We start from the raw sequence: 13,818 nt of genomic DNA on the forward strand, positions 1-13,818 counted from the left end.
GTTTCATTTAAAGCTTGCAGCCTGCAGTTTTTTTGGTATATTTTAAAAGGAAAAACTGGCAGTAACTTCACTCTTGTTTGCCGTGGTGGCAGAGAATCCCACTGCATTCAGGATTGTCCTGCCTTAGGTCCTGACAGCAGAGGCTAGCTGTGCCTCAGGGCTGGCCAGGAAAAGGCCGTGTCCAGGTGGACCCCAGTGTTGTGTCAGCCCCAAGGAGTGGGGACCACACACACCTGTAGAGTCGTGGCCCTATTTCTACTGACATTCACCCCCAAAAAGGTTTATCAACACTGAGTCTGGGGACTTGCTAGTCCATGCTGCTCTCAAAGGACACACACTTCAAGAATGTAGGGGATGAGCAAGAGGAGCCTGTTCTCAGCTTCCCTTGGGCTCTCCAGAAGGTCCTTCTGACTGTCCCCACTGTCCCCATGGTTCCCTTTTCCAGATGGCATTGACAGCAAGGATGTGGATGGAGTAGATGTTTGTGGCTATGGGAAGGCCAGGAATGGAGCATGTGAGACTCATTTAGGAGCCTGCCTTGCCCCACATCACCCTCTTTGCCCCAAATAATGTTTTTCATTCCCTTTCCATTGTTACCACATAAACCATAGCTGCCTTATGCCATTGGGCATCACTAGCAGTGGCCAACCCATACAGCATGGCTTGAGGGTTGAGAGGGACTTCACTTCCCTCCTTTTGCAATAAAAGACATTTTCCCAATGCTTTTCCATTGACTTCTTCCTTGGGTGTAAGTGCCATCCATACACTTGGCTGATGACCACATGGGGGATGAAGCTGGCACTGCTGAAGACCTTCAGGCAAGCTGACAACTTAGAGCCCTCACAGCCTTGCAGGAGATCCTCAGTGATACAGAGGTCCTCCTAGAATTGGAGCTTTGGGTTTGAGTTTGATTTACATCCTCACAAAACCTGGTGCTGTATGTAGACTGCGTGTCTGAGGCTCACCATGGGCATGGGGGCAGTGAGTGGGGTCAGCTCTGTGCTGGGTCTCAGCTACATGGCCGTGCTTGAAGACACATCCACAGCTGTGCATTGCACAGGCAGGAGTGTTAGTGGCAAAATCCAAACCCCAGAGGAGCTACAGCAGGAGCCCAATTTGTTGCAAACTGGATTTCAAGGAGGTGCCTGTGGGTGATAGCAGAGCAGTGGCTGCTGGCCAAGGAGACCTGAGCTGTGAGCGTGTCCACGCCTGCCTGAAATCACAGCTTTGATTAAAAGTAAGAAAAAGCCAACAGGCAGGCAGAGCCCGAGGCTGGGGGTGACTGTGGTGAAAAGACAAACTGACGGCAGCAGAGCTCCTTTGGGCACATGGCCAGGCTGGTAGCCTCAGGAAAAAGCACAGCCTCCTCAATCCAGGCAGGAGCTGCCAGCCTGAAGGTCCCTTGTGCCAGGAGAGCCATGAAGATGGTTTGTGCTGACACAAAACCCCAGAGGCCAAGTAGAGAAAAACAGATTTTTATTTGTTTGGGTTTTTTGTTTTGCCTGTAGGGCTGGGTGTTTTTCAGCTCAGCAGTCATCAAAGGGGGGCAGTAAACTTCCCCTGCCAAAAAACAGGCAGCCTGTGGTGAGCCAGGTTCTGTAGGAGAGTCTCATGTCACCAGCACCTCCAGCAAAGAGCACGTGCACAGCACTGGGAGTGTAAAAAATCAACCAGGACTGAAGCTTAGCAAGGCAAACAAGATGTCCCTCCAACAGCACACATCCCCTATGTGGCAGGGGCGTGGAGAGGTGGCTGTGGTGCCACCTGCTCACAGGATGCCTCCTGTCCCCTGTGGCTTCCTGTGGCTCAGCTGGGCAGCAAGGAAAGCACTGAGGGAGAGATTGGAAGGGGATGGGGGGGACATTTTTGCAGCCATGGGACCAGACATCCCATATCACCCCCAGGGTTTGAAGGAAGTCTTGGTGTTTGTTTTTCTCCCCATCAGTCTGGGGTGCAGGTGGGTGGCAGAGCTGTGTGCATGCCGAGCACATGGATCACAGGGGCAGAGGTACTATATGAGGGTGATGGAGTCTGGCTCTCTCCTCTCTCAGCACTGTGGGCATGAGCTTTGCAGAAAAGTTTTTTTTAGTGCAGGAACAACAACATCCAGAGGAATTTTGCTGGGCTGCCCTGGGGCCCTCTGGTTCCCCCAAGATGAATATGGGGAACTATTTGTAGCTTTGTGGCCGCAAATGTAGAAACACTTTCTCAGACTTGGGGGAGATGCCACATTGGAAACTACCTGGGAGAAAGCCCGTGGTAAGGATTCAGTGGTGTCCTGTTAACCCTGAGCTCAACTGCCAGACTGAACATTGCTTTCCCTTTCACATCCCTACATCAAGGCTGGTTTTCCCTCTCCACTGCCACCCCAGCGATAGCATTACTGCAATTCCAGCTGCTTTCAGGGGCATCTAAAAGATGTTCTGGCTCATCCCACTTGGCACTGCTGTTGTGTCCTTGTAGGTTTCTCATAGAACAATGGACCTACTGATGGATAACAGGTTTTAGTCAGTTTTGGATCTGCTTCCTCTGGGCACCAAACAAGCTCTCAACTGAGTACAATGTTATCCAGACCATTTTGTTTAATTTTGTATGGAGCAGCCCTGGGGCAAACCCCTAAAAAACAAAGCTTTCTCTTGCTCTGGGGTCTCACACAGCTTCACCTCCCAGGTGCCCATTGGAAGTGTGCTGGAGCCAGCAAAGTGATCTGTCTCTCATTTTGGGAAGGAACATTGCAGCCCAGAGACCCTTGAACTCTCTTAAACTTCTTAGTCGTGTCAACCTAAAATTTCTTGTTGCTTAAAAACAGCAGGAAACATTGGACCAAGAATGGAAAGTGTTTCACAGCTAGCCTGGTTACCCCAAGCCTTCAGGAGCTGCTGGGACACCTTCATTCTGGAGAGGTCACCACTGTGATGGGCAGAAGGATACAGAAGGATCCACCTGTCATGGACAGGGATCTCCATTAACACAGGATGGGAAAACATCCTCAGTGGGGAAATTGAGGCAGCCTGGTACTCAGGCTGGTTTGTTAATTGTCTGAACTTTCTGAGGAGGCCACATTCTCTCCTGGCACCTGACAGATTACACCTTTGTCCTAAACATGGTCTTAAAACACACATGGAGCCGACTATGTATAAACTTCTGCATGACTTGGTAGTAGGATTTAATCTTGACTGCCATGAGATATCACCACATTTTGTAGGCTTACCTGAACACAGACCATGGACATGGTTCTCAGTAATTCATAAAAGGGGGAAAACAGCTGCCACAGCACTAGCAAGTGCTGTAGCTTCCTTGCTGCTCAGATAGCTCGGGCCATGGGAAATGCAAACTCCTAACTCCTGCATTAGCCCCCATCTGATAAGCAGGCTGCAAACTGAGTGCCTTCCTCTTCAGGACAACCTCAGAGTGCTTTCTGTAAAAAAAAATGTACTTTGCTGCAGCTGCCTCTTTCACTAAGCACATGAAATTTTCAATGTCCCAGGGGATCACCTGTGAAACTGGGTAACAAAGGAGACCATGTAATTGCCTTTAGACAGAGGAGGCGTGCACGGCAGGCAGTTCTTGGTGGGAAAAGATTATGAGCAGAGACTGTGTTTCTGTCCATTACACTTGTCACAATGCAGTAACAAAGACACCCATCCAATACATTTTAATAAATTATTGTAGAATTGTCACACAGAACAGAGGTCTCAGTGTTTCCTTCAAATTGCACTCTGAAATATTGCTGCATTAGAAATTAGGAAAATTCCCATGTTATTAAAGCCACTAGTAAACTAATCACCAATTTCACAGCTGAAGAGGAGCCTGTTAGGAAACCCAGAGGAAATAGGCAACTTCGTCCAGGTCAACGGGATAGTCGGTGAGCAGCACCGGGGTCTTCTCAAAGAGCTCCCCCTTGTAGCTGCGCCACTTGCCCGCTGGCAGGTAGACATCGCGCTCCTGCTTGCCCATCTCCAGCACAGGAGCCACCATCAGGGTGTCCCCGATGAGGAACTGGGAGTCGATGCGGTGAGTGGCCTCGTCGCGGGGCGAGATCCACCAGATGGGGCGGATGATGGGGTCGCCTGTGTCAGTGACCTCCCCCGCCAGCTCCAGCAGCAGCGGGGCCACCAGGGACTCGTGGAGCTGCGTGAACTTCTGGGCGATCTCCACCACCTCCTTGTCGTAGAGCCACGGCGGGATGGAGAACTGCATGGAGGGCATGAAGGCCGACAGCTCCAGCCAGCGCACGTACAGCTCCCGGTTGGGGATCTCCACTGCCCCCTCCGTCTTGTTGGGGAGGAAGTTTCCTCCAATCATATCTGGCAGTACAAAGGGGTAGCCCAGCATGCTGATGGTGAGGACAGTGGGAATGAGGGACTTGAGGCCCAGCTCGTAGCCCCAGACAGAGTCACGGTCAATGATGCGGAAGAAGCAGGAGATGTTCTGTGACTGGTAGCCCACGCGCACCTCGGCCAGCTCATAGAAGGGGATGGCCATCTCCGTGTAGCGCCGGGACCAGATGCTGGGGTCCGACAGCGGGCGGAAGGTGCTGAACTGCTTGGGCAGGTAGCTGGTCTCGCCCGCGTCAAACTTGAAGGACGAGATGCCGTACTTGTGCCGCAGCTGGCGCAGGTGGCTCTGGAACCAGTCACGCGCTGCTGGGTTGGTGAAGTCCAGGATGGCCCCAATGCCGTTCCACCATTCCACCATGGCCGGCAGCCGCCCCGAGGGCTCCTTGATGAACAGCTGACGCTCAATCCCCACTTCATAATTGGGTGAATCTACGTGTGTAAATGGATGAATCCACAGAGTGACCTTAAAGCCATCTTCCCTCAGCTTTGCAAACATCTCTGTTACATTGGGGAACTTGACGGGGTCGAAGTCAAAGTCTCCATAGGCCTGGGTGTACATGTCATCAATCTCTATGTGGCTGCAGTTAAAATGGTACTTCTTTACGTCTCTTGCAAAATTTAGAACTTTATCCTGGTTTATTTCTTTTTTGTAGAGGGCCCATGTGGACCATATGGGGTAGCGGAAGGCGTTCTCAGCAGGGATCTTGGAGGGCTTGTTAAAGTACCTGCGCACCATGTACTTGTGGATGGAGGTGATGTCGGAGCCCACGCAGACGCGGTAGCTGAGCTCGGGGAAGGGCTGCTGGCCCGGCGGGGGCTTGTAGGGCGAGTCCTTGTAGCGGGCCTGGAAGAAGAGGGCGCGCTCGGTGGCGTTGAAGCCCAGGTGGAAGGGCACGGAGTCGTTGATCTTGATGGCCGCCGCCTTGGAGGAGAGCCAGTAGCGCTCGAGGATGCCGCCAAAGCTGTCGCGGAAGGAGTAGACGTCGCTGGTGACGTAGGGCACGGGCTCCTGGTAGCCGGCCAGGCGGATGGGCCAGTGCTGGATGCTCATCTCCGAGCCCCCGTACCAGTGGGCGTCCTCCCAGAACATGGTGTGTTCCACGGCCGGGCCGGCCGCCAGCTCCTCCCAGCGCACGCGGTAGCACATCACCGTGTCCTTGGGCTTCACCGTCTGGATGAAGAAGTTGAGCGGGCCCCGGCTGGAGCGCGAGCAGCTCAGGATCTCGCCCTCCTTGGAGCACGACTCCAGGTCCAGGCTGCCCGAGTGGAAGGCCAGCCGGAACACCACCTCGCCGTGCTGGTTGCGGATGACGAAGCCGTCCGCCCGCAGGTCCATCAGCTCCGTCTTGAGCCGCTCCGCCTTCCGCAGGGACACCGTGTAGTAGCACCAGGCCACCACCGCAGCGATGAACAGCATGAGGCCCAGCAGGATGGCGCCCAGCATGGGCCTCAGCTCCTTGGAAGGCTTCACTGGTGTTAAATTGTCAGTCAAGTGCCATTCTTTGGCACCCTCCTTTGGAAAGTTTCCATATTTTCCCAAGCGGTGGGTAATCCGAGTGTCCATTATCCCTTTGCAGCCTCAACACTTGGTTAGCAACTTTGTTGCTGAATCCTTTTACTCCAGCTGGTGAAGAGAAAATCCAAGATGTTGCATAAAGCTATTCTCAATGTCCTTTCCAAAGCTTGGCTGCTCACACCTGCAATGGTTTTTCATAAAACAGAGAGTCATAAACACCAAAAAGCCCAATTAAACCTTGCTGAGGGCCGCAGCTCCTCTGCTCTGTCTGCAGCCTCCCTGCCCTCTGTCTCTGGCTCACTTTGCTCTGCAGTGGCAGCCTGCTCACTGGCAGCTGTGTTGAGGTTTTTTGGAGCATGTCTGTGCCAGGATTCCTATGACCCTCTCTTGGCTGCAACCTCGCTCTGTCCCACAGAGCAAGGATGAAGGGATGAAAGTCAGACTAGAGCCTGGAGGGGCCAGGGCAAGGGGCTGGTGCCTGAGCATACAAGCTGGACATCACAGGCTGATCTGTGTTTACATTAATGAGCCCTGCTGGATTTCCTCTCCTGCCCACAACCTCCCTGCATTAAACACAGGCAGAGAAATGCTGCGCTGAATTTTCCATCCCCCACCTGCTGCTCCCCACCAGACTCCCAGGGATGCAGCTGGCAAAAGATGTTTTATCTCCCTGCACTTTGCTCCTTCTCTGAACTGCATGGGGATGTGGCGGTGTGGGGATGTGTTTTTCTTTCCCTTCAACTGCCTGCCCTGCTACCTATTCCAAAGCCCCAGGAAAGCCCCTCTGGCCCTTGCAGGGGAAAAAGGGAATCTTCCACTACATCTCTGTCTCTGTTTTTTTATTATCATTCAGTTCTCCTAATTTATTACAACTCGGTAGCTGCTGGGCTTATGCCAGGCAAGATGCTGTACTACAGTGGAACTGGAAGATGTTTTGGTACACAGTATGAGGATAGGTGTACTAAATTGAAGTTGTTGCAAGACCAGGACTACATCAAAACCTTATTTTGCTGAGAAATGCACAGAAGGTGACGTGTTCCAGCTGCATCAAGCATCACCAAGCCAGCTAATGCAGCAAAGTTGAGTATCTATTGCCAACAAAAACAGAGGCGGGAGAAACTGAGACTGCAGGCTTGAGGCAGTGCATTCTGTGCAACCAGATTTGTGGCTCCCCTGGCCCCTTCCTGGGATCTGTGTGATCTGACAGGATGAAAATTTGCAGGAGCAGCCTATATGGAGAGAGGGAAAAGGAGCCAGCTTGCTCATCTGATCTGTGCCCAGCAATAAATGGCTGGGTGTATTTACCCGTGTCACTATGACATCGGTGTCTAAATATACAGAGATGATAAGCCACCCAGGGAGCCATTAAAAATGCCAGAGGTCAACACACTTTGGATTGATCACAGCAGATCCCAAACCACCCAAATTAACTGCCTGGTTAGTTTTTGAAGAGCGTTCTCGGGATGAGAGAGACTTAGCTGAGAAAAAGAGCTGGAGTGGATAAAAGTGTTCTCAGGCAAGCCCTGGCCGGGTCAGGAGGGTAAGGAGGGTAAGAAAAGGAAGGTTATTGCTGCCCCAAAGAGATGGTGATCCAGGACAGGGTGGTTTTGGGGAGCAGGTTGGATTACACATGCTCAGGGCACTCTGCCAGCTCCAAAGTGCTCAGGGCTGGCAGCCTCCCAGCGCTGGCCTGGCTCCTGACACGGCTCTGCAGCTCCGGCCAGGGTGGTTTCCAGCGAAACCCTCGTGTTTTTGCAAAACAACATTTTCACTTTGAAGGTGTTATTGTGTGCTGGGTCAGTCCTCAGTTGCTGATGGAGGAGCTTTCTTCCTCTTCTTCCTTCCTCCTTTCACTGGCCCAGCAGCCTGGGGACAGGACTTCCCTTTATGACAAGTTGCACCATTTTCCAGGGTGAAAAAATAAGAAATGGAAATTGTTTTTTCTTCTTTCTTTTTTCTTCTGTCTTTTTTCTTCTGTCTTTTTTCTTCTGTCTTTTTTTCTTTTGTCTCATTCTTTTTTTCTTTTTTTTTATATTAAGCAACACATTAAAAACCTCAAAACACGTGGACATCATGACTCAAAAATCTGTCCAAGAATAAAGGATGTGAGGGAAGTTTGCCAGCTTTCTATGCAGTGATTTGACTCCCAGTGAGTTGATTTAAATCCCTTGATTTCCCCAGGAGCAGAAGATCGGGGCAGAAAAATCAAATACAAGCAAGTTGGAACTCCTGAGCCAAGCCATCCTGTCTCCAGGGTTTTTGGGTTTTCCTCACTCCTATGATGCTGTGGGATGCTATATATATACCCCAGCCCTTCCCCTCACAGAGAAGAGGTGAAATGTGAGTTGTCAGTGGGGACAGCAGGCACTGGTGCTCCTGAAGGCAGCAGAGGATGAAATTGGGATTCCTAGCATAGATTCCACCAGGGTAGAAGAGCTTCTTAAGCTGCACTCCCATCCTTTAAAGCTTATGTCTCCAGAAAGCATTAAACATCTGCTGGCCTAGCTGTCAGCCTGAGTGATGCCCAGGGCTGATGAGAAGCCCTTTTGCTAAGGGGTGCACAGAGGTGATCCAGAGCCCAGATCCAGCCCTATCCTTGCTCCATGGGGTTATGGCATCACAGAGACCCTTGCCTGGGAATATTTAGCTGGTCCTTGCAGAGCCTCTGTGCTCTGGTGAGTGCTTTGTTGACCCCCCCCAGAGTGCAAGTGCTCCCAAGGCAGGCTCTGCTGAATCCTCCCACAGTGCCCTGGAAGCCAGATGTCCCCGGGACACCAGCACTGCTGTGTTATATTTGGGCTGCTTTATCAGGTGCTAATCAGGTATAGATCTGGGCCTGTCTGCCGCCCAGGCTGAAAGAAGCCAAGATTCCTCACCACAAGGATCTTAGCAGCACCTAGCATGCACAGATTAAACATTGACATAGCTGTGATAAGCTGAAAATGAGCCAGGACTTCAGACCCTCTTATAGCTGAACGGGAGCTTCAAGGGTTTCAAGTGACGAAACACAAATCAGCCAGCTCAAAGGGCAGCTGCACACCTAAACCCCTTATGCACCGAGCCTCAGAGTCTCCTTCCCCCAGACCAAATTTATCCCTAGAACCTCCCCCAGTCTCCTGGCACCTGTGTCACAAAGTTTGTCAGGTCTCTATTCAGGAATCACAGCTATGTGATTCCTGAATCCTCAAATTTTCAGCATTCTAAGACTCTGAGGCTACCTCAGTTGGTGAGGTAGCTAAGAGCACCAAGATCATGATTTTGATCCCTGTATGAGCACCAAGATAATGATTTTGATCCCTGTATGGGCCACACACTTGAGAATTGGACTAAAGGATGATCCCTGAGAGTCACATCCAACTCAGAATATTCTGTGATTCTGTATATGTTTACCTTCCTGGTGGTTCAGGGAGAGCATCACTCTTTAAAGAACCCATCAGGAAACAATTCTTCCTTTAAACAGAATGGCAGTTTTCTATATTGACATTCCTTTTGCAGGTTATCAACCACTTAGTCACTATCAGGTGCTTTTAGGGAGATTATACAACATGTCCTAGCAGAAAGAGCCATAGGTAGCTAAACATAATAAGCCATAAACAAACTACTGCCCTGTCAAATGCTGCAAGAACTGATTAATCATTTACCAAGCCCTTTTAGACTGTTTAAAATGGACCTTTTTCGCAGAAAAGTCATGCAAAGTAGAAAGCAGTTCCCATTAGCTCTCATTTACCGCAGCAGCTTGACAAATAAGGGTGGTGTATAGGGGATTTATAGACAATAAAGGGACTCAGGGGAGGTTTGCTCACCATTTTTTTCTGTGCATGTAGATGGGGTGAGAAAAGAGCTATCTGCTGCCTCTGCAGCTGGGGAGGGAGAGCCAAGGTTATTGTGTGAGCTGCCACAGATTAGCTGCAAGCCCGACAAGGCTTAGCACAAGGTGGAATGGCCGGGGGTGGCTGCAGAGAGTGAAGTGACATTGCTCTGCAGTCCGTGTGGAGCAGGTAGGGACAACAAAATCTCTGCCAGCAGCACACAGCGCTTACAGAACACCTGCAGCAACACGAACAGGGGGAGAGAAAGGACACAGTCAGAGCCTGTCCCTCAGAGTGGTGCAGGATCCTGCTCCACCTGGAAATACACTCATTTGTGTCCTGGAGCAGGGAGGATACAGCCCTAACGCTGAGTGCACCCCTCACCCCAGGTCTGGGCTTTTAGAAGTGCCCAATAGCTCCAGGGATGGATGGGATGACTCCCTCACTGCTTCAACCCTTGGCCCGCGGGGATCTCACCCAGCTCCTTGGGCTGGAGCAGCAGTTTGGTTCATATTAACCCCATGCCAGCCACAGAGCCCAACCAGCTGTGAGGCCTGTGCCTGTACCCTGCACATGGAGAGACCTTCACCAGCTCACACCACCAGACAACGCTGAGCAGGCCTGTTTCTGGAAACCATCCTGATTTGGGGGATTTTGCCCTGCTCCCCATGGTTCCTGATGCCTGGGGGGTTTTTGTCCCACCTCAGCGTGAAAGTGGCTGCACAGACATTGCTGGGTTCTGCCTGTACAGAGTGCTGTTGCAAAGCTGATTACCCTGTGCAAGCCTGACAGTGTCATAAACCCCTGGAGCCTTGCAAAGCCAGCTCAGGTCTGGAGCAGTAATATTACCTGAGGTTTCTCCTAATCCAGAGGATTCCAGTCCCTCAGTACTGGGGAAAAAAGGTAGAGTTTGCTGCACAGGTCTTTCATTCCTAATTGCTACGGGAACATGATCTGGAAGATCCATTCCTGTCTTCTTGTTCAAACTCCTCCTCTGAAGCTGACAGAAAAAAAGTCTTGCAAAATCGACTTTTTTTCCCTGTTCCAGGTCTCTCTCTGACGCCTCAAGATGCACACAGTGTCCACGCACTGCTCCCAGCTGCCAGCAGTGGCCACAGCATCCCTCTGCAGTCTGGGAGCTGCTCTGCCCATATCCTTGGGAAGGAGCTCCATCTGCCGAGCCAGCGGCCCAGGCTGAAACCCAGGGACCACTGCCAGGCCTGTCCCGGGCTGTGGGGTGACTGGTCATCAGGCATCTCCCAGGTGGCACGGAGCTCATCAGACCCTATTTACCAGGATCAGTGCTTGTGAGGAGCTCCAGGGGGATTTTGAGGTGCCTTCCCCTCAAACAAACCAAACAAAGAGGGATAAGCAAAGCACAGGTGAGGGCAGAAAAGGTCCTTGTGTGCCACAGCTGCAACCACGTGAGCAGTCTGGGGGACTGTGGAAACACAGGAAAATGGGGGGAAAAAAGGGTGCTGTCATCTCAGTCTGCTTTGAATGAAGTCAGTGGGCTGAGCTCATGCCAGGTGAAGGAATGAGCCAGGTACTCACCTGGGGCTCAGCTGGGCTTTCTCCCACTTAGACACAAGCTCAGCTGGCAGCTCCTCTGAGAGACAAAGCTCCTGGGAGCTGCCTGAAATAGCAAAGAGATAATGAACCTTAATTCTTGTAGGCTTTTCTTGGAGGGGAACTGCTCTTGCTTGCTATTTTCTTGTGACAGTGAGTCAGAGCTGCCATGAGGGCAGGACCAGGTGGGCCCTTGAGGGATACTTCAGACCCTGCATGGGTGAAGCTAAGTGCCTGCCAGGGTGAGGGTTCCTGGGCAATGCAGCTCCTGCCTGCACCTGTGGGGCTTCTTGTAGCACTGATGCACCCACAGTGGGAGATGAGGCTCTCAGACAGGCTGAGTGCATCTGCTCTGGGCTCCCCACAGACTCATTCTGCTGTTATTTTATCCCAGATCAGCTCCACTTCCCAGCCATGGGAGTACTTTGGCATGTAAAAATTTCTTTTTCCTACTGCACTCCTTCTTGGAGATACAGGGTCTTTACTGCAGTTATTTTCCTAAACATCTGATGCCATTTGATCTCTATGATCAAAGGTTCCAGTGCAGGGAAAACCTGCCAAAGGCCAGAGAGCTGAAAAGAAAGCCAATGAGCATTTTCACCTAGCCCAAAGTATGCTACCTTTGAAGAGAGGAGGATTTCACCTCTAAAATACTGAACAAACTCCCCAGAACCCCAGTCCTCCTCACTCTGCAGATACAGCATGAATTTTGCCATTTATTTTCTGGGATAACACTAAGGGTAAAGAATTGAGCTCAGATTTTAAGCCTCTTCCTGATGTCTCCAGTGTCACAAAGCACTGTTCAGGCTACAAGGCTGGGGTGAAAGTGTAACGGGTTGTGCTGTCCCTGAGCATCCCACAGGTTTAGCGCTAGCAAAATATTTGTCTCCACTAGCTCTGCCAGCTGGAAAGCAGTGCCTGTCCCACGCCAGACAGGGCTGCAGTTGGTGTGTGGTCAGTGACCCCTGTGTGTGAAGGTGTGGTGGACAGCACCACACCACAATCTGAAGTTTCACTTGATCATTACTTGATTAAATTCACCATGAGCTGCAACCTGATGAGAAAAAGCAATGCACCCATCAGACTGACGATGGAGACAAGAACAAGGCTGCTCCATGGAACTTGGGCTGGCAAGGACTAACTGATGTGGAAATTACGTGACCGAGGGTCAGCAATTACAGGACTCTCCTGCTCCAGATGAGAGAGGCCACAGCTGGAAAACAGCTTGCTCTGTTCTAGGGACATCCCAGGAAAAGCTGTGAAAACAATTTGAAGAAAGCCTCTGTATGCACGAGGCTAGGCCATTCCCTAAGAAAGCCAGTTTGGTGGGGAAGAATGGACTCTGAAGCTACAGAGTAATTTCATATGCAAGTACTTTTTTGTACCTATAAGAAATCAGGCCTAAGTGGGGTCCTGAAACCCTAAAACATTAGGGTTTCATCACATCTCAGTGGCTAATGTTCAACTGATTCTTTTTTGGTCTGTGCTGACAGGTTGCATTTAGACTGACCACTTTTCTAGACTGACCACTTTTCTCCAGTGCTTAAATATGGCATTGGTTCCTGGTGTGGGCTCTCCTCAGTCTGATGCCAAGGAGATGCAGTGAAGTGTTTGCATTTTCAGTCCCAGTCAAGTAGCGGAGAACTTAACATCTGCATTTTTTTAAAATTAAAAATGCCTGTAATTTACCACAGTTTGACCTGTTCCCATGGGGGGAAACCCCATAGTAATCACAAAGAAATCAGCTGGTATTTTTCTTATGCAATGGGGCTACAGTCATAAAAGACCAACTTCACCAGGGCAAGAATTTACCCCAGCCTTCCCCTTTGGTTTATGAATATCCTTTACTATATCCACATCTCATTTGAAGCCAGGTTATCCCCCTGATAGTGGGAAAGCTGGGAGCCATCTTCCCAGAGCTGCACAAAGAGGGAGTTGCACCATTGCAAGGCCCTGACCTGAGACCATGCCCTTGCATGGACCCCAGTACTGCACTGTTTTCATTTCACACCGTTTTTATTTGGCAGCTTGGCCACTAAAGGAAGCAACTCCCAGCTCTCCAGCTGACTCCCGGTCTCATGGGCAGAGCTGGGAGGTGTGACATTGGTGCCATTCAGGACCCCAAAAGTGAAAGTGAACCCATAATTTTTTAAGTGTCTTTATGCAAAAGGCTTAATGGTTTATTAAAGTGAGAACAACCTCAGCAAACATATGAGACAGACAAGAGCTGAGAGGATGTGGCTGAATGGGAACACCTTGCTAGCAAAATTGTAATTCTCACTTGCCCTGCCACTGTTCACCTGCCAGCCTTTGCTGCTTCTCCTTTGGGAGGGATGTGAGGTTTCCTCCCCATGCAGAGCCCAAGGCGATGCATGAAAAGTCAAATTCAACCCAAGCACCCTCAGGATGATGATCAGGGTAAACCCACAGCAGGAGCCTGCTCCCCCATCCAGGAGCTCAACTCCCCCTTCCATCTCTCTCCTAGGCTCTAGGACAGCCACAGCTGGTTTGTGAGGCTTTATCTCTGCTATAACTTTATCTCTGCTATAACAAGCTATAACTCTGCCTAAAATCCTCCTGGCAG

The 13,818-nt window shown here is 50.7% G+C and overlaps 1 protein-coding gene across 1 annotated transcript; it reads right to left on the reverse strand.

Annotated features, from left to right (window-relative positions):
• Nucleotides 1–3,813: 3,813 nt before the first annotated feature.
• LOC131571481 (myogenesis-regulating glycosidase-like) lies at nt 3,814–5,919 on the reverse strand. The gene has a single exon (XM_058824219.1). The coding sequence runs from the start codon at nt 5,902–5,904 to the stop codon at nt 3,814–3,816; it is 2,091 nt and encodes a 696-aa protein (XP_058680202.1). The 5' UTR covers nt 5,905–5,919.
• Between the last annotated feature and the right edge of the window lie 7,899 nt (nt 5,920–13,818).

This window comes from Ammospiza caudacuta, chromosome Z, assembly GCF_027887145.1.
Source record: "Ammospiza caudacuta isolate bAmmCau1 chromosome Z, bAmmCau1.pri, whole genome shotgun sequence".
Classification (NCBI taxonomy): Eukaryota; Metazoa; Chordata; class Aves; order Passeriformes; family Passerellidae; genus Ammospiza; species Ammospiza caudacuta.

Excerpts from the sequence above, each read along its gene's own strand:
- LOC131571481 (XM_058824219.1), bottom strand. The coding sequence starts at position 5,904 with ATGGACACTCGGATTACCCACCGCTTGGGAAAATATGGAAACTTTCCA.